Source organism: Paramacrobiotus metropolitanus, unplaced genomic scaffold (assembly GCF_019649055.1).
Source record: "Paramacrobiotus metropolitanus isolate TYO unplaced genomic scaffold, Prichtersi_v1.0 Parri_scaffold0000016, whole genome shotgun sequence".
Taxonomy (NCBI): domain Eukaryota; kingdom Metazoa; phylum Tardigrada; class Eutardigrada; order Parachela; family Macrobiotidae; genus Paramacrobiotus; species Paramacrobiotus metropolitanus.
In genome coordinates this window covers 1,011,954-1,034,360 of record NW_026570236.1, presented here as the reverse complement: position 1 = coordinate 1,034,360, position 22,407 = coordinate 1,011,954, and the positions used below count along the sequence as shown (strand labels likewise).

General features: G+C 41.1%; 6 protein-coding genes across 6 annotated transcripts; 1 reads left to right on the top strand and 5 right to left on the bottom strand.

Moving 5' to 3' along the window:
• The first annotated feature begins 293 nt into the window (after window positions 1-293).
• LOC129585146 (uncharacterized) lies at window positions 294-1,848 on the top strand. Its single transcript, XM_055477727.1, has 2 exons — window positions 294-735; window positions 822-1,848. The coding sequence occupies exons 1-2, from the start codon at window positions 384-386 to the stop codon at window positions 1,481-1,483; spliced, it is 1,014 nt and encodes a 337-aa protein (XP_055333702.1). The 5' UTR covers window positions 294-383; the 3' UTR covers window positions 1,484-1,848.
• LOC129585149 (uncharacterized) lies at window positions 1,660-3,455 on the bottom strand. Its single transcript, XM_055477729.1, has 2 exons — window positions 2,822-3,455; window positions 1,660-2,522 (listed from the first exon to the last, which is right to left on the bottom strand). The coding sequence occupies exons 1-2, from the start codon at window positions 3,120-3,122 to the stop codon at window positions 1,885-1,887; spliced, it is 939 nt and encodes a 312-aa protein (XP_055333704.1). The 5' UTR covers window positions 3,123-3,455; the 3' UTR covers window positions 1,660-1,884.
• A 401-nt stretch (window positions 3,456-3,856) lies between these two features.
• Window positions 3,857-5,838, bottom strand: LOC129585148 (uncharacterized). The gene is made up of 2 exons (XM_055477728.1): window positions 5,204-5,838; window positions 3,857-4,871 (listed from the first exon to the last, which is right to left on the bottom strand). Exons 1-2 carry the CDS (start codon window positions 5,505-5,507, stop codon window positions 4,231-4,233), a joined length of 945 nt encoding a protein of 314 aa, XP_055333703.1. The 5' UTR covers window positions 5,508-5,838; the 3' UTR covers window positions 3,857-4,230.
• A 997-nt stretch (window positions 5,839-6,835) lies between these two features.
• LOC129585421 (alpha-2B adrenergic receptor-like) lies at window positions 6,836-7,910 on the bottom strand. Its single transcript, XM_055478086.1, has 2 exons — window positions 7,271-7,910; window positions 6,836-6,846 (listed from the first exon to the last, which is right to left on the bottom strand). The coding sequence occupies exons 1-2, from the start codon at window positions 7,908-7,910 to the stop codon at window positions 6,836-6,838; spliced, it is 651 nt and encodes a 216-aa protein (XP_055334061.1).
• Window positions 7,911-10,142: 2,232 nt separating this feature from the next.
• On the bottom strand, window positions 10,143-11,192 carry LOC129585420 (alpha-2B adrenergic receptor-like). The gene has a single exon (XM_055478085.1). The coding sequence runs from the start codon at window positions 11,190-11,192 to the stop codon at window positions 10,143-10,145; it is 1,050 nt and encodes a 349-aa protein (XP_055334060.1).
• Window positions 11,193-13,813: 2,621 nt separating this feature from the next.
• LOC129585358 (uncharacterized) lies at window positions 13,814-16,859 on the bottom strand. Its single transcript, XM_055478002.1, has 2 exons — window positions 16,373-16,859; window positions 13,814-15,990 (listed from the first exon to the last, which is right to left on the bottom strand). Exons 1-2 carry the CDS (start codon window positions 16,707-16,709, stop codon window positions 15,317-15,319), a joined length of 1,011 nt encoding a protein of 336 aa, XP_055333977.1. The 5' UTR covers window positions 16,710-16,859; the 3' UTR covers window positions 13,814-15,316.
• Between the last annotated feature and the right edge of the window lie 5,548 nt (window positions 16,860-22,407).

Genomic DNA, 22,407 nt, shown 5'->3' with positions numbered 1-22,407 from the left:
TGCGTATACGGACGAGGTAACTCATACAACATCATATCAACAAGGACATGAGTGTTGGCATTGCTCATACATACTACGATCGCATGGCATCATTATAATTCATAACGACAGCTGATCGCTTCCCGATAGGCTAAAATCTAAATGACGTCATCTATGACGAGGAGATATCATTAAATTTTTACCGCATCCTTACTGATTGTATGACACTTCCCGGAATTTTGCCGTGGGTGCAAGCAGAAATAAGCGATATAAGCACAACCGACTTGCTAAAAATTTACAAACTGGATTTCGCGTCTACAAGAAAGTTGCGTGCAGTGTGAAAGATTGCGTGCAGTTTCACGCCGCTGTTAGTTATTGTTTCGGTTTTGAACATAAAAACTAGTATGGCAGATTCAACATTTACCGCCAATCAAACTCCTCTTATTGGGGATATCACCTCTGTGCTGAAAGAAAGTTCCCATGCAAAACTCTTTCTTGGCAAATGGTATAACAGCAAGGACTCAATAGCCGTGAAAATACCTTATCTGGATTATGACGAAAGCAAACGACAACGCGATATAGACCGGATAGCACGGGTGATGAAAAAGATCTTACCTTTTGATCACGTTAATGTTGTTCGGCACTTTCATCACGATATCGGTATCATCAAGGCCTCAGTGACCCATCGCTTTAACACCCTGGACAGCCAATTTTATCGGATTCCACAGTTCCAGATCGTAATGGAATATTGTTCAGGTACAGTTAACTCAGCATAAAGAATAAGAAGTGACTAATACAATTATAAATATTTTTATTTTTGATTGACTAATGTTTCCCTTTAGGTGGCACGCTCCATGACCTTTTAAAAATCTCCCCCATCGCTGCACGGTTATTACAAAAATGGGCTAGGCAATTGGCTGATGGCCTGGCTTATCTTCACGAACGCCGCTGTGCTCACAAGGATCTCAAGGGTGACCACATTTTTCTCTCCTCGCCCGATGTAAACTGTTGCTGCTTAAAAATTGGGGGCCTTGTAAATCTCAAACAATTATTGTCGAGTACAACAACTTCCATGTACTGCGGTGACATTACCAACAAAGCCAGCTCATTTGCATTCATGTCACCGGAAATGATAACCGGTTCCGAGGTCGAAATCGAGCCCGTTGGGGAAACGAAGAAACTCGGACGTCGAAGTGATATATGGAGTCTGGGATGCGTGCTGATTCAGATGATCACACGTAGTATTCCGCAGTTCCTTAAATATAAAGACAATAAGGTCACGGCAATAACGGGAGAACTGGCGATTGTATATTTTGTCGGTAGCGGAGGGTTTCCCACGATTCCCAGCGATATCCCAGCTCTCCTCAAGCAAATGATCGAGCAGTGTCTTGCTAGAGATCCAAATGATCGACCTACCGCCAGTGAGTTACTTCAACATCCTTTCTTTTCCTGCTGTACGAACAGTATGGAAGATCAGTGGATGCAGAATTCACCAGCTGGATGAAATTCTTGGGTTATAGAGAACGAATCGTAAGATCTGTTGTCAATAGCATTTCGTCTGTTACTTAAAATAAAATTTAATGTTAGTGACAGGTGGCAAAATGCGTATGAAAACGATGGTTGTATTTTCACTTCCTAACCAAGGTTTACTGAATCTTTCATGTGATGCGAATGTTAAGTTTTTGAAACTTTATTAAATGAGCACTCTGCTGTGGAGTCGTAGACGTTTCTTACAGCATATCCTTATAGACACTGGTCAAACTGCTGTTTACACTAAAAACACCTATGTACTCGGAGAAAACGCAAACGTTGTTTTATCATAGTTCGGAATTATGTTATCCACGATTTTGTATCGAGCAGTTTCCTGAACATGTTATAAATCATCCGACGCTCAATCGGCAGACATCAACGTAATCGCTTTGGCAGAATCCAGTTTTTAATCTCCTCTTCAGGTGATGTCAGAAATTCGTGCTGCTTCAAAACATCACCAAAAGGTCGCTCATTCGGATGATGTTTAAGGCATCTGACAATAAAATCAGATAATTTGCCTGGTAGTTCCGCAGGAATGGTGGGGGATCCTCCCTTAGCCACATAATGCATTACCGCCAGGTCAACGGTGATCAGCACGCCCTGTCTGTAAAACTGCGGCAGTGTACCGTTGAGCATTTCGATAACCACACAGCCTAGACTCCAGATATCCGTTCGTCGTCCCAGTTTAGCCTTCTCGCCCGCTGGTTCCGTTTCTATCTGCCTGTCGTTGATCATCTCCGGTGACATGAAGGCAAAGGTGCCCTTTGCATGGGACAATTCCCCAGTTCGCGTGGCTTCAGCCATCAGGCGTTTGATATCACCGAGATCGGTAATCTTAACATGGCAGCTGTTAAGATCATTGGAGGTCGTTACAATATTGGCTCCTTTAAGGTCACGATGAACACAGCGTTGTTCATGGAGGTACGTAATGCCGTCGACTAGCTGCCGGGTCCACTTTTGCAGAAGTAGCGGGGGTACCGGAAATTCTCGAACGAGATTATGCAGTGTTTTACCTACAACGGATTTATTTATACCGCGGACCTTATTTCAGGTACCCATCATCACAACGTAGCATGGTATCGGTTAAATTGTTACAGGTTAATTAGGTAATACAACTCGTTTAATGAGGGTAATCCGATTTAACTCGATAACGTGATCTTTGGTTTCATATACATACTACATGCGTACAATTCGAACGTGCTTGCTACGTAATGTGTAAAGTAGTATTACGTGCTACCGTAAACTTTAATCACATGTACACCACTGTCTGAACACATATAAGCAAAAACTGTTGGCGTTCTTAAATAATTACCTTCGCAATATTCCATAATGATTTGGAAGGCTAGTGGGCGATTAGGTCTAACCAAATCTGTCTGAGTAAGCATGTGACGCACGACATTAGCATGATTTAAGTTTTTGATGATGTCGAACTGCGCTCTTAGAGCTTTCGTCTGAACTTCCCGCTTTTTTGGATCAGGATCAAGATAAACATTCTTAACAGCAACAAGTTCCCCAGAATCGATCTTTTTGGCTTCAAACACCGTGCCCTGTGCGCCACTAGCGACTAAACGGATGTATTCTAAAGAAACAATATGATCATCGGGATTGGCCATGTGTGCTAATTTATCGTTTCATTTCTTGTCATATAATAGAAGTTGTGCTAAGACGGTGAAGTAAGCTTGGCAAGGAACCCTGGAGCTAAGAACATATTGTCGCAGTTAACGAACAGCGAAGTCCACAAAGAGAGTTCATTCTTGTACAATTATAATACTTCTACGAACCAACATTTTACAGTAATAGATGGGTTTTCCTCAGTGAAAGCGTAATAGAGTGGAATACTGAGTTAACTTAGCTAAATATGGTGTACAATTGAAAAACAGCTCAATACGAAAGCTAACGTATATCAAAGCACGTCAAGATAATCGACGTACTGTATACGGTAGCGGAAATTAGCTACTGTAAGCGTAAGGAATCACTGGTTTCAGTAGCAATAGTGTTTAATTATTCTACATTTATAAGAGGTATATGCAGCCTGAAAACCCATCAAACTTGCTGTAAAGCATTATCAACAATGCAGATAAGCGACTTGGAATTCATTCTGGTACTAGTAAGTAGTAGTAGTAATCGCATTGGTGAACTGGTCAACTCACATCTATTATGAGTTTATGACTACCGGTACTTCTGCTTCTTCAATGATTAACACAAAGTACTGGAATGACTCAAAGCTCTAAAATACGAACTATCTGTACCAAGTGAGGATTTATAGTGCCGTTCTATTTCCCAGTTATAACTTATAATGACAGTCGGTCAAACATTTCGTGGTTCTCCGGTTCAGCAAAGTTTACGAAACCTTTGTTTGCGTTTATTTATATCGCACATTCCGGTATTAAGCTGGTTTATAACTCGTAACTCATGCACGTGCCGAGAATCAGTGCAGATTTGCCACAGTCGCCCATGGCCGCACCAGTTTTGCATAGTACGGAAAATTAGCTGCAAGTTAGCAGCGCCGGTAAATTATTAATGACAAGCTTGACAGTTTAAAAGCTTGACTGATTTAAACGTAACAAGGTACATACATAAAATAGGCAAAGGGGTAACACGACGTTTAAATGTAAAATTACGTGGGATGCATTGGATATCCCCTTCTTTGGACTTGGTTGACCATACATGTGATACCAAGCGGAACGGGCTTATGAACATTCGTATCCGGCCATAAACAATTCATTTTAAACGCGGTGGCAGTATCCATGTCGCAACATCTTCCGGAGCGCTTGTCAGGAATTCGTGCTGCTTCAAAGCAGCAGCAAAAGGTCGCTCATTCGGATTTCGCTTAAGACATTTGGTGATGAAATCATGTACCTTCTGCGGTAGCTTTGCGGGAACTGTTGGCGACCCTCCCGATCCGATGAAATACATTACCGCCATATCACCGGCAACCAGTATTCCATTCTTATTGTGAAACTGCGGCAGTGCACCGTTGAGCATTTCGATAATCACACATCCCAAACTCCAGATATCCGTTCGTCGCCCGAGTTTAATCCTGTCGGCACACTGCTCGTTCTCTGTCTGCTCCCCTTTAATCATCTCCGGTGACATAAACGCCCAGGTGCCCTTTTCATGCGACACTTCTTTAGTCTGCGTGGCTTCCTTCATTAAACGCTTAATATCTCCAAGATCGGCAATTTTCAAGTCACACGTGTTGGCATCAAGCGAAGTCGTTAAAATGTTGGCGCCTTTGATGTCACGGTGGACGCAGCACTGTTCGTGTAAGTATGTGATGGCGTCGACCAACTGCCGGGTCCATTTTTGTAAGAGTAGTGGAGTTACCGTGAAATCTTTCACGAGATTATGTAGCGTTTTGCCTAAAAGTTATTAAACTGTTGTTTTCTCTGCTTGATTTAATTGATTTTTAATTGGCTAATTTAACTGAACAATCTAATAATCAAAACAGTGTCTGTACTTAATTATACGCTCAAAGTCATTTCGCACCATGAAATTTTGGGGCACGTAGCATTTTAGAAATTTTTATTTTACAAAGCCAGAAATATCACGATGGGGGTTTGCGCCAATTTTATAAAAGCAACCACATGAGTATCTGTACGTATAACTGTATAAGAAGCATTCTTGATGTGATGTTAGGTAACTGAACTTGACAGCGTAACGAAAGTAAATACATGATATGCGGTACTCGTACCTTCGCAGTACTCCATAATAATTTGGTACGTTGGCTGCTCGTAGAGGCTAACCACCACATTTGTCTGCGTATGTATATGGCGTACTACATTTGGATGATCCAGATTTTTAATATCCTCAAACTTGGATCGAAGCGCTACCAGCTGGTTTTCCCGGTTCGAGCTTTCGAGATCAAGGTTGACATATTTAACAGCAATGATTACATCCGTGTCGGTTCTTTTGGCTTTATATACCTTCCCTTGCGCACCACTATCGATCAAATTCATTAACTGCAGAACAACAAAATGGCTGTCTGGAGCAGCCATATCGGAAGAGAATCATGCAACAGTCCTACTACTATTGCAGAAATAAACAACTCATGGGTGCAAAAAGGATAGACAGCGAGACGCACACAACTCGCGAACATGAAATCCAAGAACGGTCTTGAAGTCTTAAACCAACCAAGTGTTTCGCTCTTTCCTTCAAAACAGACCACTGCGTATAACAGTAAAGTACTGCAAGTGCAGATGCATCTTGCAGTGTTTAAACTGAACAATGCTTTAATTAGTCATACACTCGATAAAAGACAACACACATTATCAACGATTTTCTACGGAGCAAACATTCGCCTAATTTGCAACTTTGAAGTACCGACCTTCGGCACATCTACTGTAGAGTGTGACTGTAGACCGTCATTGCGAACTTTCGATCGAAATAAACTCGTCCTTCCGCTCATCACACCTAACTATGTGTCATTCGCTGCCAGTATGATGCTCATTCGCTGCCAGTATGATGCATATGCTCAACTGCGAGATGTTTATTTACGCACTCGTAATTACCCGGGCGATAATTTCTACCACATTTATGCCAAAGGGTAAGCAACGTTATCCCTGTTGAAACTAAAGTACTCGTACAAAGATTTTGCAGTTTACGGTATATAAAAACGGTCAAAATTAAATTAATTGCAAGTGCCCGTATATAGATATGCCAAGCAGAGTGGTACTCATACATCATACTGTTGGTACTGGATAGCATGAGATTGTTCTAAAATACAAAGGCTACCATCATTAATTGGGAGGATCGAGACGATTTAGTAAGCGAATTAAATAGAAGAAAAAGAAAACGCTACTTCAAGCTGATGAGTACTGTACTTGTTGCATGTCACTTTACACATAAAAAGTTAAATTAACTTTTCGAAAGCAGTAAACGTAAACTACTAATTATTATTAATTATGCAGTGCAGCTAATCTCAAAAATATTTTTCGTTATACCTTACACCTACTTTAAAATTCTGCATCAGTTTTAAGTTTTAACTAATGGCTTGATCTGCTGTAGAAACAATTATTTGGCGTAACTGGTACAGAAACATGTCGGTCAGCAAACTGTCGGGAAGCAAAACGGAGGTCGGTAAATTAACATGCTACGGCTACCACAATTGACACAATTATTACACCCCCCAAATTTATTGGATGTTCAGGCAATTTAATGTACTAAGTGCAGAGTACAGATATACAGACGCGTAGTTCAATATGAAATTTTGTGTACGAATCGTCATTTGCAGTTTCACGCTGTCAATAGTCTTTGTCTTCTTTCTAATCGAATTACTAACCATAAGAAGGTGCGAATTGAGCGAATCATACGAATTTTGAAATTCTTAAATCCATGCTAGACAAACAATGACATTCATTTTATATTCAGCGGTATGGAAACCAGCCCATAATAGGCAATCGCATTTCGGGTATTACAACAACAAAAAAGATAGGATCCAAGGCCGGTTGCAGCACAAACAATATTTCACAAAACTCCAATGTTTTCTCGTATGTGGACAGATCAATAAAACAGGAAATAGTATAGTATGTATCGAGAGGTGTCCAGCAAATAGTCATGCTGATCGTCAATGCCGTGAAGATAGCAAATGCCCGGTTCGTCTTTTTTGGTGACCGTACCGGCCCTTGCGCATTGGGCACTGCTGCGGATAGTGACGTGGATGCCGCTCTGTGTTTGAAACGATTACTTTTAACACTGCCAGTTCTTGTTGTTCTCTGAGATCTACTCAGTGCCATCACTCTGCGCTGACGAACTCGCATACAGATCAAATAAGGATAGGCTACAATAATACACAAATTAGGCACTGTAAAAATTATTAGTTGCATCATAACGCTCCACACCGGCATCTCCACTGTGTTTATTATACAGCCAGTTGTCGCGATAGGCAACCGGTATAGCGTGGCGTCCATTATCAGGCCGGGCAACGACACAATGTGCACTAACAGCCACACAGCGATAACCAAAAGGGCGGCGCTGCGCACCGAGTGGTGTTGCCGGTAAGAATGGGGGAAGGTCACCGCCCAGATGCGATTGGTGGTCATCAGCATGTGCGACTGCATGACAATTCCACAGGATACATTTATTGCGTATAGATACACCGTACACCAAGTGTTACCGAGCCACCAGTACGAAGAAATGGAATTAAGGATGTCCAAAGGATTCTCCAGTAGAGCGAAAACGATGTTGGAGGTTATGACATTGATCAGGTAAATATTAAATGGGATCTGGAATCGCCGGGTAACGAGGAATAACGCTAAAATGGAGCCGTTGAAAATCAGCACGCATGGGAAAATCACGGCTTCTATTCCCGGAACAAAACTCCATGTGTATCGCAGCGTGGTGTCGTTAAGGGTTGTTCTGTTGCTGGCTGGCAAGCCAGCTACACTTATGTTGTGGTCCATTTTGGAAATCATGGAAACAGGGAAAGTCCAGCAGTTATTCTTACAAGATTAAAGACATCAGATTGTGGCGACCAATAAAATCTATAATTCATTGTTTCCGATCGATCTGTTGATAACTTCACTAATTATAACTTGGTGAAATTCTTGCAAAAGGGGAATCGCCACTCTAAGGAATAAATTACGTTAGTCACGAATTGAAAAACTATTCTGGTCTATACAGCCGTTCTTTTTGCCACAAGGAGAACAAGCGTTATCAAGATGAAATTATTCAGCACAAATGATATGGCTTTTCGTCGTCGGCATAAATACTTTGCAAACCAAGAGGGATTCTCTCATTAATTTTGATTCTAATAAATTTAATCCTTCATATTGTTTTACCTCAGATCACGTGTAAAACCCTAAATTGTTAGCTGAATTTTCAAACTATTTCACCTACAGAAACAGTTATCACGAGTATAGGATAAAGGTCATCAACAGTTATTCATTTCCTGCCCAATTATAAAACTGAGCATCAAATAAGTAAAGGGGTATCAGAAACAGTTTATTACCGTACGTACAGAGTAATTTACGTCATTTGATGTCAGCCAGCCAGCATCTTAGAAGAACATATAAAACGAGCAACGTTGGACTGCGAGAGCTGCCATTCGCGTACGCGTGCATAGTTGGCGAAACTCTTTGCAATTAATTACGCCAATTTTTAACAGATTGCAACAATATTGTCACGAAGTATTAATTTCTACTTAGAATACTACTTGTTTTATGATAGTTTAAATTTTTCTGTCGGGTCTTTGTGTTAATGTTAACATACATTTTGTACATGTACAGCAGTCGACAGGCAGCTGCAGATTCAACAATGTTTGTAAGGGCACGTAATTGGTAGTCGGTGCCAATGTATTCCGCAAAAAGTGATCACTTACTTCTCAAGCACTGATTCCGAGCGAAAGAAACTTTTTAAACCTAATTCTAAACAAATTAAGCAAAAAAATACTGATGACATAAGCACGGTATAAAAGAGATTTATCTCTTTTATACCGTGACATAAGTTTGTTGTCTTAGTCACTAGCTGCTGAATACTGTATGTAAATATCTGGACAATGCGTAATATCTGGAATTTGTCGTAATCTCATAAATGTTGGAGAAAACAAAATTTGTTGCATTGTGTAACATAGCTTTTGAACAAGTACCTTGTACTTCATGAATCGCAGACCTTCAGCAGATCTAGTAGTTTTCCTGCATTTATAATACAAAGTACTCGTAGTTTCCATTCTAACCAGTGTGACTGCCGATACAGTAAAGGATAAGTAGGCTGCTGTGATAGAAATGAACTTAGAGAGTACGGTCATCGTTTGCGTACTGAAGTGCCGCTAAAGAACCAGGGACCGGAAAAGTGTCTTAATGTTTCACATGATTAATGATCAGAACAGAAGCTGATAATACGTATTTATCGAACTATGATTATCTGCGGTTCCGGCAGATCGTTTTCGAAAAATTGAATTTTCGACTGATCAAAGGTATTAATCTTGCAGAAGCCTTCCGGTCTGCTGACATGCATTTCCGGAATTGCAGTTTTTCTCTGCGAAATCAAATAGGATGGGCGAAAATAGTGACATCTTTGTGATGTGATACCGACATTCGGCAATTGCAGTACGAGACTCATACTAAAAATGTAAACTCTATCCTCCTGTATTACTAATCATTCCATCCTTGACCCCTGTACTTATTTCTTCAGAACATGCAATTTGGGAGTGAAGTAAATTAGACACTCCGCAGACACGCGCACTGCTTCATCGAATTAGTTGGGAAGTATGGCAGTGTTTTATTCTACTCCTCGCAAACGACGCATCAATTTTTCAAAGCAGTGTCCTAAGCGTCTAGTCACTTTTGACCTTGTGAGTGCGGTTCAAAATATACAAGAAGCAAAATTAGAATCATAGTTTAACATTCAACTTTGATACTGCGGTACAATGATCACCAACAGATCTCGATTTGCCATAAATTTTTTTGTGGAATACCAGCTGCAACAAGTCGAAATAAACGTGAAATGCACACAACAATCATACCGGGCTTGCCAGAAAATTAAAACTAACCGACACAGATATTTAACCGTTTGCTGACCGCAAATAGCACTTGCTAACTTTTTATTTGTGGCTTTATATAGTATGTACCCATAATATTCGATTAATGGTAAGCGTTACTGAACTGCGTTTCCAAGAGTTAAGAATGAATTTGGGGCTATTTGGAGGCCCATCGGTACCGAAACCACTGCAAGATCTGCGATCGCACATCGGGAATTATAACAGCAAAGAAGATAGGATCCAAAGCCGGTTGCAGCACAAACAGTATTTCACAAAACTCCAACGTTTTTACGTATGTGGACAGATCCATAAAACAGGAAATCGTATAGTACGTATCCAGCGGTGTCCAGCAAGCGGTAATGCTGACAGTAAGTGCGGTGAAGATGGCAAACGCCCGATTGTCCCTTCTTTGTGACCTTTCGGGTGCTTTATTGTTGGTCACCGTGACCGATGCTGAGGCTGAGGCTTCCCTGTGATAGTAGCGATTGGCTTTGAAATGCACACTGCCACCGAATTTGGTTGTGGCGGGCGATCTATTCGCCGCCCTCACTTTCCGCTGACGAAGGCGCATGGAAACCAAATACGGATAGGCTAAAATGATGCACAAATTGGGCAGTGCAAAGATAATCAGTTGCAACATGATGCTCCACACCGGCATCTCATTTGTGTTTATTATACAGCCCGTTATTTCAATAGGCAACCGGTACAACGTGGCATCCATGATGAGACCGGGCAACGACACAACGTGCACCAATAGCCAGACAGCGATGACCAACACGGCAGCATTGCGCACGGAATGATGGCGGCGGTATGAATGGGGAAAAGTGACCGCCCAGATGCGATTGATGGTGATGAGCATGTGCGACTGCATCACGATTCCACTGGATACGTTGATTGCGTAAAGGTACACGGTACACCAAGTGTTACCGAGCCACCAATACGAAGAGATGAAATTCAGGATGTCCAAGGGATTATCCAATAGAGCGAAAACAATGTTGGAGGTTATGACATTGATCAGGTAAATATTAAACGGGATCTGGAAACGCCGGGTAACGAGGAATAACGCTAAAATGGAGCCGTTAAAAATCAACACGCACGGGAAAATCACGGCTTCCATCGCCGGAACAAAACTCCATGTGAACTGCAGGGTGGTGTCATTGTTGGCTGTGTTGGTTGTGGAAAAATTTGCACTGGTATTCTGATCCATTTTGCACCATGAAAACGGGAAAAGTGGAGCAGTTACCTGTACAAAAATAGAATTAGACTGCAGCCATTATGCAATCGGGTATGTTAATAAAATCCCCTGGCGATACGACAGCCTTCATTCAGGATTATGATTCATGTACTCGTACATATATATTCCCAACAGTTTGTCATTTTCTGGAAAATTCTCGTAGTAACTTTCCCTGTCCACAATCCAAATAAAGAATATGCACACACTATTTGCTTATCAAATACAATGGTCGGGCTTCTCTCTTATTTCGAAAGTTAATTGATACTAATTTGTTATGTCATATACTTATTTCCTGCATCACTTTCTGCCACTTTTCGTTAGACCTAAAAATTAAAATTTATTCCCATTTAGTTTAAATTATCTTGGTTGTAGCCTGCGGAAAGCATAAAAGGTCACCTGGGAGTGCTGAAATCACGGGCACCGTCAACGTTTTATGTCATGCTTCATAAAAAAGAGTGATGAGGTAGACTAATTGTACTATAATATTACGAAGAAAGAAGCACCACGCCATATAAATTTTAAAACATACTCTTCTACGAATATTCCCGGCATTGACATTTTTGATTCTTACCTGAAAACTAGGGACCGACGATCCGACAAATAGAATAGAGTATTTATCGGAAACCGTTGCTTTACTACGAGCACCGGAAGCCAACACGGTTAAGGTGAAAACGTCACCTCAAGCCTCAAGGGACGTTTTAAATGATGAAATATGTTCGTCCTTAAAACAGTTTTGCTAAACATGGTTTTAAGCAGGCTTTCTGGTAGCATAAAAGATCTTTCAAATCAGAAGAGATCCCGATTTACTTTCAATAAACCTAACCCTTTATATCGTTTTACATTTCACATCTTGCTCAGCAGATTAACTGTAAACTGAATCCTCAACCTATCTTACACTTGTCACGTGCTACAACAACAGTTTAACAAAAGCAATTTCGTATCAGATTATAGAACTGAACACCATTTTTCCCATCAGGATGCAAACATCAGGAAAGGAACATTTCATTAGGAATTAAATACAATACGCGATTTTCTAAACACAGAAGACGCAACTGGAACACAGGCGTCAGACGGCGTTCGGACTTAATGGATCCGGGGCAGTTTTGAATTGTACAACGTAGTACGGTAGTACCATATAGATATAAAGTAAGTACAGTATGTACTTATAAAAATGTATTAACGCACAGCTTGCCAGTGTTCCTCTTGTAAGATTGGAATAGTTATTGTGTATTGAGGGATTCACCTTAAAACTAAAAAAATTGTTAATTTTAAAAACTCTGCTAGATAAACACGTACGGTTAATTTCTGAACACATTTTAGGTATCTTCCATAAGCGATTTGCTAAATGTACAAACTTATTTACCTAAAGTTTGTGGCAGTATTTTTTAATCATCAGCACAACACACTCACTGCATTAAACACAACGCATTCAGCACTGTAGGGTTGAACAGTACTCCACAACGTATTACTCCGGGTATGCACAATATATTTCTTCACTGTAAAACAAAGTCCTCGTCTCGTCAGTAATTTTGTTGGTGTGTTATACGCACTTTCTTTCAGATAATTATATGCGATAGTAAAAAATATTACTGATGACTGACTGCTGCCGTGGAGGCGAGACGACACGAAAACACCTATCTAGCTTGCGTAATTACTGACCATACTCGATAAATCGAGCGGCTCTTACTGTATAATTGTCTCCATTATACGCAGATACCTAATGTAACAAAGATAATGTGCTTTGCTTGCTTAGAGGATGGCAAATACCGAAGCGGATTGTAGGAACATGATGGAATCCAGCAGAGGAGTACCGCGCGCAGCCAAAGATGAGGTTCCACAGTTAGCGCGCAGCTGCACTACAAGACGTATCCACTTACATGCTGATGCAATGCAAGACTAGGGTAGGTCCAAGTGCGAGTCAGTCAAATAATTTTCTGCGATGCAGACTATGGGAATCAATCTGCAGACGTCGGAGCTAAAAGATTCTATAACGACGTAGTGATTGCTAATTTCTTATAACCGATTCACATTAGACACAGACGCAGGCGCACTACCATGAACAACGCAGGTATCAACATAAAAAGGTCATCTTAACTATGTACTTATATGTTTCTCACTATTGGCTACACTACGTGCATTCTAATAACGTATCTATTGGCATGTAAGCATGCCACCTACCTAGCTGGCACGAACCGTAAAAGTGCATTTGTGGCCTTAGCAGGTCCAAGTTAAGCAAGTAGAATTGCGTATAAGCGACACGAATATTAACTATTACAGATATAAAGAATAGAATGACATGTTCTATGAACTGTCCTCTTGTCAGCGTCTTTGGTGGTTTTGAAAGGGCAAAGTAGCAGCGATTAGATCAAATTAATCCTATAACTGCCTGCATTTTCCATGGTCTCATTCCCCAAAGGGGCTCGCCGAATCATGATCATGCATTATCTGCGAATCCGTTTTATCCTATCTCAAAGAGATCGTCGCTTACTGATCAGGTGTAATCTGAAATTTTCCAGTGTACTAGCGTTCAATAAGGGATTGCTATTTTTCCTTGTGAAATGACACGACGCAGAATGCAATGAAATCATCATCACCTTGTACTAGAATTTTGGCCAAATAAAGCGTAAGAAAAACTAATCTAGCACTGGTTTTGCGACGAAATCCATACATTACTCTGTATTATAATTACTGCAATTTGCAAAGTCATACCAAGGTGAATAGTGTTCACCTTGGTCATAGTACCAATAAATGCACGCCGACAACCTTGAATTCGCCGTCGGCAATTAAGAACCAGTCGTCCAACGGATTTAGCAGTCCCTCGGTCTTCTTTCTGCGACGCTCTTGTTTTTCTAACGCGTGGAGTCCTTTACAATCCGGTTCTTATTTGAGGAAATCTGCGCATCGGTCTGTTGTGACTATTGGTTTTGGACTGTTCGCGTTGCTCCTACGTTTGGATGCACTGAAACCAGATGCATATTCACTGATCCCAGAGAGACGCTCTTCATTCTTTCGTTTTCACTATGCTTTCCTCTCACTCTCCCATCTTGGAAATCCAGGGTTTATGATGCGATTCTGAGCCCTGGATTTATTGTTGGGTCTTCTTGTCTTTTTCTGTTACCTATTCTTCCTTTGTGACGACCTTTCGGGCAACTTGCTGCATCCGACGTGCTTTCTTTGAAATTTTTCTGTCGCTAACGCAAAGCCCGCTTAATGTAGCAGCGTTTACGTCTACTGGCAGCTTTATTTATCGTCAAAAAAGAATAACTGTACTTAATTTCAAGCTTATTTACATCCATGTCGCTTGCGTTATTTCACTATTTTGTACAGCTTTTTCCGAGTGCATTTACATAAACAAATTCGAAGAACATATCAAGAAACATTGCACCGAGTCGTGCACGAAATACACCGGAAGATTTATATATCGACGAGCACCGTATTGTGGCATCAAGGAAGCGCGGAATAATTGTTTAACAAAATTAATCAAACAAGCCGCTTCGCATTCGATGTTCAGATAGAAGTGTATTACTTGAACAAAAAATCTGTATAAAGACAGAAATTAAAGCGGTAAATTACGTACTGTATTACAAAAAAGCAACAAAAAATTAAAAAAAAATTTAGAAAAATTTTTTTATAAAAAAGTGCAATAATTATATGTTAAACAAAAACGGCTAACAAAATATTTTATAATTTGATTAACACAACTGCCCCAACCTGGCTGCCCAGGGCTGTACTGTATTACAAAAAAGCAACAAAAAACTTTAAAGTGTACAATACAAGCGTGCAAATGTAGTTTAAGAGTTTTGAGAGTTGTGAGTTTTTAAGAGTTCTAAAGGTTTTAAAGGTGAAGAATTTGTACCAACAGTGCAAATTTATGTAATGTTTTAATACAAGGCAATTGTTTTTGGTGATGTACGGCATGCGAAAACGGAAGTATCGAAGCACCAAAACTTGAAATTAAAGTATGTGCGCGTGGGATGCAATTTGGAGGTATCAGAATTTTTTAGAAATCAAAGCTGCCGTAGAGTCACAAAACATACTTTTAGATCTAGATACACAGCTTGGGGCATCGTGTGTGTACAACTGCGATGGGCTCCGTCTTATGGATCCGTTTCTCTTGCCGGAAGTCTCCATTCCGAAACATTTACTGTCGTTAAAAACGGATGCCCTTGTAAAGCTGTAGCATATGGTCGATTTTTAACCTGCCGCGTAAGGCACTTCTCGATAAAATTGTGAAGCTCCTTTGGCAATTCCCTGGGAATCGTTGGAGATCCTTCTGAACTACCCACGAAATACATTATGGCCATAGGTATTTTCAACCGCATGCGATCGCCATTCGGTAAAATTTTATAGAATCGCGGTAACCGACCGGTGATCATGTGAATAACAACGCAGCCAAGACTCCAGACATCGCTGCGCCGTCCCACAATCAAGCCACTATCTTCTCGTGCGTCGTTTGCTGCGACATGTAAAGGCGACGCGTCGCCGATGATCATCTCGGGTGACATAAACTCGTACGTGCCCTTTCCAGAGGAGAGTTCGTCACGGTGCGTGAATTCGCCAACGATGCGCTTGACATCACCAATATCACCAATTTTTAACAAGCAATTTTCGGCATTGGGTTGGGACATGAAAATGTTTTCGGTCTTGATGTCACGATGGGCAAAACCTTGTTGACAGAGATACGATAAACCGCTGACTAACTGCTGGACCAAATTTTGCAGCAAGGCTATGGTTAAACAGTTGGTTTCGATGTATTTCCGGAGAGTGCCACCTGTTAATGCATGCTTCATGTGAACGTACGTTCATCTAACGTATATATATTTAATATAATGCAATGTGTGAATGTAATGTTTTTTATGAAGGAATTATTTTAGGTGCTTCACGAAGTATACGATATCTATGCTGCTGTAGAATGTATTAATGCGTGCACTGCGTACGTATTATGCAGATGTCGGTTTTATTCGTCCGGATATTCTAGAGGTATACCCATACCGAATATTTTATGCAGATTATTGTAATATACAGCACCGGTATATTAAAATGTGCAGATGCTACTGTATTATCATTTTCATTTATAAAGGTAGGATTTGGATTGTATTCTTTAGGCTTTCGAAGTACATCAGCGAGTATTCGCCGATGCAATATTTAAGTACCTGTACAGAATTCCATGAGCATTTGGTATTCGGGCAAATCAGGCAAACCGCCGCGCATTCGTTGAGCTGCTTCGTCTGGTATCACAGTTTGATAATGGAGATGGCGGACAAGATTCGGATGGCTGAGGTGAAGAAAAGGTTCGAGACGCTGTGCCAGCTCTTGGATTTGTCGTTGTCTAGTATCCGCATCACGTTCTAAGAAGGGTATCCGCAGTGCAATGATTTCCTGGGTGTCTATCCGAATTGCTCTAAAAACTTCCGCTTGACTGCCGACGCCGGTAGGGCTGCCCAGCTTATCCATAGACTCCACCGGTATAATCGTATTGTGTGCCGCCATCTTTAGGAAAACTTTCAGTAGTGAAAGTAATTTGCTGGCTACGGCTGAACGGGTAATAATATGCGTACCGAATCCAGAAAACTCTATATTAATAAGTAACAGTGCAACTGCGTTATCGTTTGATTACAGATTGCAACGGGTTCCTCGGTATTTGTTTTGGGTACTAGCACTGTGCAAAGGTTTATCTATACTTATATGCATTTTGTTTTACTAGGTGCAATCGAGGTAAACAGATAACGTCACAAATGCGATAGTCATGTCATATTGGGCTTGTAAAAGGTTCAGCAAGTGACTCAGACACCTATCTTGCTAGCGCACAAAGCTTGTGACTATCGCGCCATTTTAGCAAATATCTGTTAACCAATTTGACAAACTACGCCAGAAAAACCGGTAAACATCGTGCGTATTCTTTACCATGACACATGTCACATAACTGTATAGAATATACATAAACGATGAATCCTTGCTACCAAATCTACAATCCGATAAATTGGTTCTCCACAACGTCGCTTAGCTATAACTTCCACTGACAGCGGTTACACGGGATTTTCCAGTGGAAGAACTACAAATCACCACATTCTAAGATTTAGCGACATCGAAACCATTTTAAAATATGCGATCGTACATCAGGAATAATAACAGCAAAGAATATAGGATCCAAGGCCGGCTGCAGCACGAAAAGTATTTCACAAAACTCCAATGTTTTTGCATATTTGGACAAATCCATAAAATACCAGACCGTATAATACGTATCCAGCGGCGTCCAGCAAATCATAATGCTGATTGTCAATGCGGTGAAGACGGCAAATGCCCGCGTTCTCTTTTTCGGTGGCCTTTCCTGGCCTGGGGCAACGGACGCTACTGCAGACACCGAGGTTGAAGTTGCAGTGTGATTGTCGCGTTTGCTTGTCACACCGCCATTGGACGTTCCGCGCAATTTGGTATGTGCCATTACTTTCTTCTGACGATGACGCATAACGACCAAATACGGATAGGCTATGATAATACACAGATTGGGCACTGCAAAAATCAGCACTTGGGAGATAGTGCTCCACACGGGCGTTTCGGCCGTATTTATCACACAGACCGTTGTCGTATTGGCCAGTCTGCACAAAATAATATCCATTACCAAACCCGGTAGCGATATAATGTGCACGAGCAACCAAACGGCGATGACCAACAGAACGGCACAGAGCACTGAGTGATGCTGACGGTAAGAATAGGGAAAGGTCACCGCCCAGATGCGGTTAATGGTGATAAGCATGTGGGACTGCATGACGATTCCGCTGGATACGGATATGGAGTACAGATACACAGCGCACCAGCCATTTCCCAGCCACCAATACGAGGAGATAAAGTTGAGAATATCTAAAGGATTATCCAGAGCAGCGTACACGATATTGGAGACCATGACACTGATTAGATAAATATTAAACGGGACTTGGAAGCGCTTTGTGATGAGGAATAACGCCAGAACAGAACCGTTAAAAAGCAATACGCAGGGAAAAATAATCGCTTCTATTGCCGGAACGAAACTCCAGCTGTATTGAAATAACCTGGTGGAGTTGTTGGTAGCGTTGCTTGTAGACCAGGTTGCGGCACTCACAGTCGTATTCATTTTCGGTAAGCACGTCGGAAAAATTCCGAAGTAATCCTTACAAGAACAACATCAGAGTGCAATGATCATTCTGAAACTCCAAAAAATGTGGATTTAGGTCAACATTATGTTGATCCGGACACGGTATAGGTACACAAGATTACGGGTAACTTCATGAATAATAAATGTGGATTCCATAATATTGGATCCACCATATGTTACTTTTGGAAGCTTCTTTGCGCAAAATTCCGATGCAGACAGAAAAAGATTTTGCTATCCAAAACAAAACGATTATCGATAACATTAAGAATTCGCTATAACTGTTAATTCCCGCGTCAGCACTTTTGGAAATAAAATAAGTAGCATCCAGGGTACTGAAGGCATCTTCTCGCTTTCACACTTACAGAATAACTGCAGTTAATGTATGATAGTCGGCGCTCATTTCCTGAAACTGTGTGCCCTGTGGAATAGACCGGATGATCGCCATTAAATTATTCGAATAATATGACGCGCATAGCCGGCAAAGACCACAATTGTACAGATATATGTGAAAGTACTACAGTCACTGTATACCAGCGACAACTTTGATATGCAAACTGCTGTGTTCGAATACCGCCGTTTGATAGAACTAGAAGAACTTCGTAAAGCTGTACATATTCCAAGAAGGCTAGAATTTATGGGCACAATAACTATTATGCGAGCAAACTGTGGGAATTAATGGAATTCGGCTTCCTCCATCAGCAGTTGGGATGACTGTTCTGGGCGATTATCGCATGTTGTTATTATGATGTAATAACAACATTCATTTTTCGTACTATTTAAATCACAATCTTAAGGTTTCTACTCCGTAATAATTAGAAAGAACACTACGAATCTGCGATCTTTCGTTCAAATGAGCCACATGGATTGTGCGGCATTTATAATGTACTGTAGCTGCGTACATTTAGACGCTTCACTTTCAGTCGTAGACTCGGTTTTTATTTTTATTGGACCAGTTCGTCGGACCATTCAAAAAAGTAATCACTGGAAAGGTCCATGGGTCTAGTTGCAGATGTATTGCAGACTGGTGTTCAGAGAAAGCTGTGATGATCCGAATCTGACAGATCATATTGAAACAATGGTTTTCTGAGCATTATTATGACATTTTCTGGAAGACTTCCGGTTATACGTCGCTCATTTCCGGGACTTCCTGAATGTGTAAAATAATACCGGAAGCGTGAAAATGCAGACGAATCCAGTGGATACAGTCTCGATATCCGCCTACTCTTGCACAGCACGTTGAAGTTGCTCATTTTTCGTACAAGTAGAAGTACTCATACATTTATCGATAAGTAATAATCCGACCGATATTGTCTCTGCGCCCGAATCCTTATAGCTTTAGACGCGCATCGGCTATTTCCAGTTCAGCTTTATAATACTTGTCCCATTATACGTGAGATTCCGCAGTACCATCTTTGTTTTGGACCGTTAGGAGCGCGAAATACACAGAGCCATTAAAATAAATATGAAGAGCGCAAAATACAGAGAGCTATTAAAATTAGGATTAGAACAAGCACCCCGCGCATAACGCGATCGATGCGGATAGAATATTCCGTTTAGTACTCGTACATACAAATAATTACAATAGTCATACTTCTGAGCTTACTAAAAACCAGCAACACAGTAGCCGATACAGTAATCGGTCTCAAATTTATACGCAACAAATACAAGGAAGGCTTGTTAATCTTCGGTTTTACACCAAAGGTAAGTGACAATACCCTCATTAATTACCCTGGTCCCAGCTTATGTTTATGAAAACAACAGAACGAGAAAACAATGCGTTTAGTCTGCTTTACAAAACAGCCTAATTAATACTGAACAATGTCTTCAGGGTGCACACGAACCATGCAGAAAGGCCCGAAAAACGAAAAAAAAATATTGTTGTGCTTGAAAAATCAGTGATATTAGAATGAAGGTTGAGATCGATGAACTGCTTCCCCTCGAGAGGAATTCTTAACGCGAGAAGCTGCTGCGCACCGCAAAGTGCAGATGCAGACGGCACTAGGTGCACATACAAAGAATTCTTTCTTTCTTTCTTGTAATTAGTGAATCCCGTCTATCTTTTCCTAATTCAACGTTTCCGGAAGCACTGCATAATGTGCGTTCGTATATCGGGAATTATGACCGCAAAGAAGATAGGATCTAACGCCGGCTGCAGCACAAACAACATCTCACAAAACTCCAGGGTTTTTGCGTATGCCGACAGATCTAAATAAAGGTCAGAAACCGAATAAAACATAACTTCGGGTGTCCAGCAAACGGTGATGCTAATCGTGAGGGCGGTAAAAACGGCAAACGCCCGACTGTTCTTCTTTGGCGACCTTTCCTGTTTCTGTTCAGCAGACGCAGCTGCAGATTCCGATGCTAACGCCACATTGAGTGTGTCACGATTAGTATGACTCGTCGATGTTGCTTGTAATTTACTCAGAGCCATCACTTTCCGCTGATGACGTCCCAAACCGACCAGATACGGATAGGCGACAATAATGCACAGATTAGGCAGCAAATAGATGACCAACTGCATCAGGGAGGTCCACACCGGCATCACTGCCGTCATACAGCCCGTTGTCTCAATATCCTGTGGGTACAGGATGACATTGGCAATGAAGATCGGAAGACACACAAGGTGAACGTAGAACCACATACTAACGATGAAGAAAACAGCGCAACGCACCGAGTGATGTTGACGATTAGAGTTCGTAAGTCCTCAAAATGACGAAGCGTAACGATAGTTAACGAAGCGGTTCGTCAAGTTTCGCGCAGGTTTTAAGGGCAATGGACACCGCTTCGCTTAGCTTCGTTATTTCAATTTAACCTTTCGTTTCGTCTAGGTATTGCTTCTTTTTTCGTTCGCTAAAAATTTCGCTACTTATTTCGGTTTTTTCGGAAATTTCTGGCAGATTTTAAAGAAATCTGTCCGTCAGCTTCGCGCTGCGCGCGAAATTATGATGTTTTCTTTGATTTTTTTCAAAATTTACTGCCTTCAACAGTTTTTGCTTGGTTTCAAGCGTATAGGAGCAAAATTTAGGCTCAGTTTGAATAAGTAATCTTTCTTTCAAAATTTTTCGCTCAGTTTCGTTCTTTAGTACGTGAAATATGTTCCGTCATCGCCAAGTTTCGTTAAATGGTTTAGTAAAATCGCTAAGTTTCGTTATTATTTTTCTAAATTTGCGTACAGTTAGGTTTCGTCAAGTTTTTCCAAAAGGCTGAAAATTTCCGTTGCGCTGCTGAAATCTTGACGAATTACGAACTCTATTGACGATAGGGATGTGGAAAGGTCACCGCCCAGACGCGGTTGATCGTGATGAGGACATGAGCGTGCATTACGACGCCACCGAAGACATTGATGGAATATTGGTAGACCATACACAAGGCATCTCCGAGCCACCAGTACGACGAGATGAAATTTAGGATGTCCAAGGGATCATTCAGGATACCGTTCACGATGTTGCAGATTAGGACGTTGCCCAAGTAAATATTAAACGGAGTGTGCAAACGTTTGGTAATGCAAAATAGCGCTAAAACATAACCGTTGAGAATCAGTACGCTTGGGAAAATTATTACTTCCATTCCCGGGACAAAACTCCATGTGTACTGCAGCTCTGTGGCGTTGCTTGATGTGCTAGTTGCGGACAAATTCGTCACAATGTCGTTCTGGTCCATCTTGCTTCGTTCGTACGTCGCAAACGTTTAGCCGTGATTCAAACAACAAAAATACCAAATTGATACAACTACTTCTGGGCTGCGTATCAGTAATAAGAACAAGACTTGACCGCATCTTATATAGTGAAGAGACGACTTAATCATTTTATTGCAAACGATGTGTTACTTTTGTGGAAATTCCAGACGTCTGACTCCAGTAACGAAAGCAAGTATTGGATTCACAGTTTATTTCTGTTGATTACAACGAGCCGGATACCGAACACGGAATTACTTAAGTGTTAAATTAAAATTCTGGGTTTGGGTAAGGCACGGTTTCTGTTGACACCGAATCCATCCTATATACAAATTTGCGACAACTTGTACTAGGTAGGAACTAAACCTGATACATGATCCAAACGA

What these genes read in the sequence shown, in the direction of transcription:
- LOC129585420 (XM_055478085.1), bottom strand. Translation starts at nt 11,192, where the DNA reads ATGGATCAGAATACCAGTGCAAATTTTTCCACAACCAACACAGCCAAC.
- LOC129585358 (XM_055478002.1), bottom strand. Translation starts at nt 16,709, where the DNA reads ATGGCGGCACACAATACGATTATACCGGTGGAGTCTATGGATAAGCTG. An exon ending in GCTCATGGAATTCTGTACAG is followed by an intron (nt 15,991 to 16,372) that starts GTACTTAAATAT and finishes ATGCATTAACAG; the next exon opens with GTGGCACTCTCCGGAAATAC.
- LOC129585421 (XM_055478086.1), bottom strand. Translation starts at nt 7,910, where the DNA reads ATGGACCACAACATAAGTGTAGCTGGCTTGCCAGCCAGCAACAGAACA.
- LOC129585148 (XM_055477728.1), bottom strand. Translation starts at nt 5,507, where the DNA reads ATGGCTGCTCCAGACAGCCATTTTGTTGTTCTGCAGTTAATGAATTTG. An exon ending in TATTATGGAGTACTGCGAAG is followed by an intron (nt 4,872 to 5,203) that starts GTACGAGTACCG and finishes AATAACTTTTAG; the next exon opens with GCAAAACGCTACATAATCTC.
- LOC129585146 (XM_055477727.1), top strand. Translation starts at nt 384, where the DNA reads ATGGCAGATTCAACATTTACCGCCAATCAAACTCCTCTTATTGGGGAT. An exon ending in CGTAATGGAATATTGTTCAG is followed by an intron (nt 736 to 821) that starts GTACAGTTAACT and finishes GTTTCCCTTTAG; the next exon opens with GTGGCACGCTCCATGACCTT.
- LOC129585149 (XM_055477729.1), bottom strand. Translation starts at nt 3,122, where the DNA reads ATGGCCAATCCCGATGATCATATTGTTTCTTTAGAATACATCCGTTTA. An exon ending in CATTATGGAATATTGCGAAG is followed by an intron (nt 2,523 to 2,821) that starts GTAATTATTTAA and finishes AATCCGTTGTAG; the next exon opens with GTAAAACACTGCATAATCTC.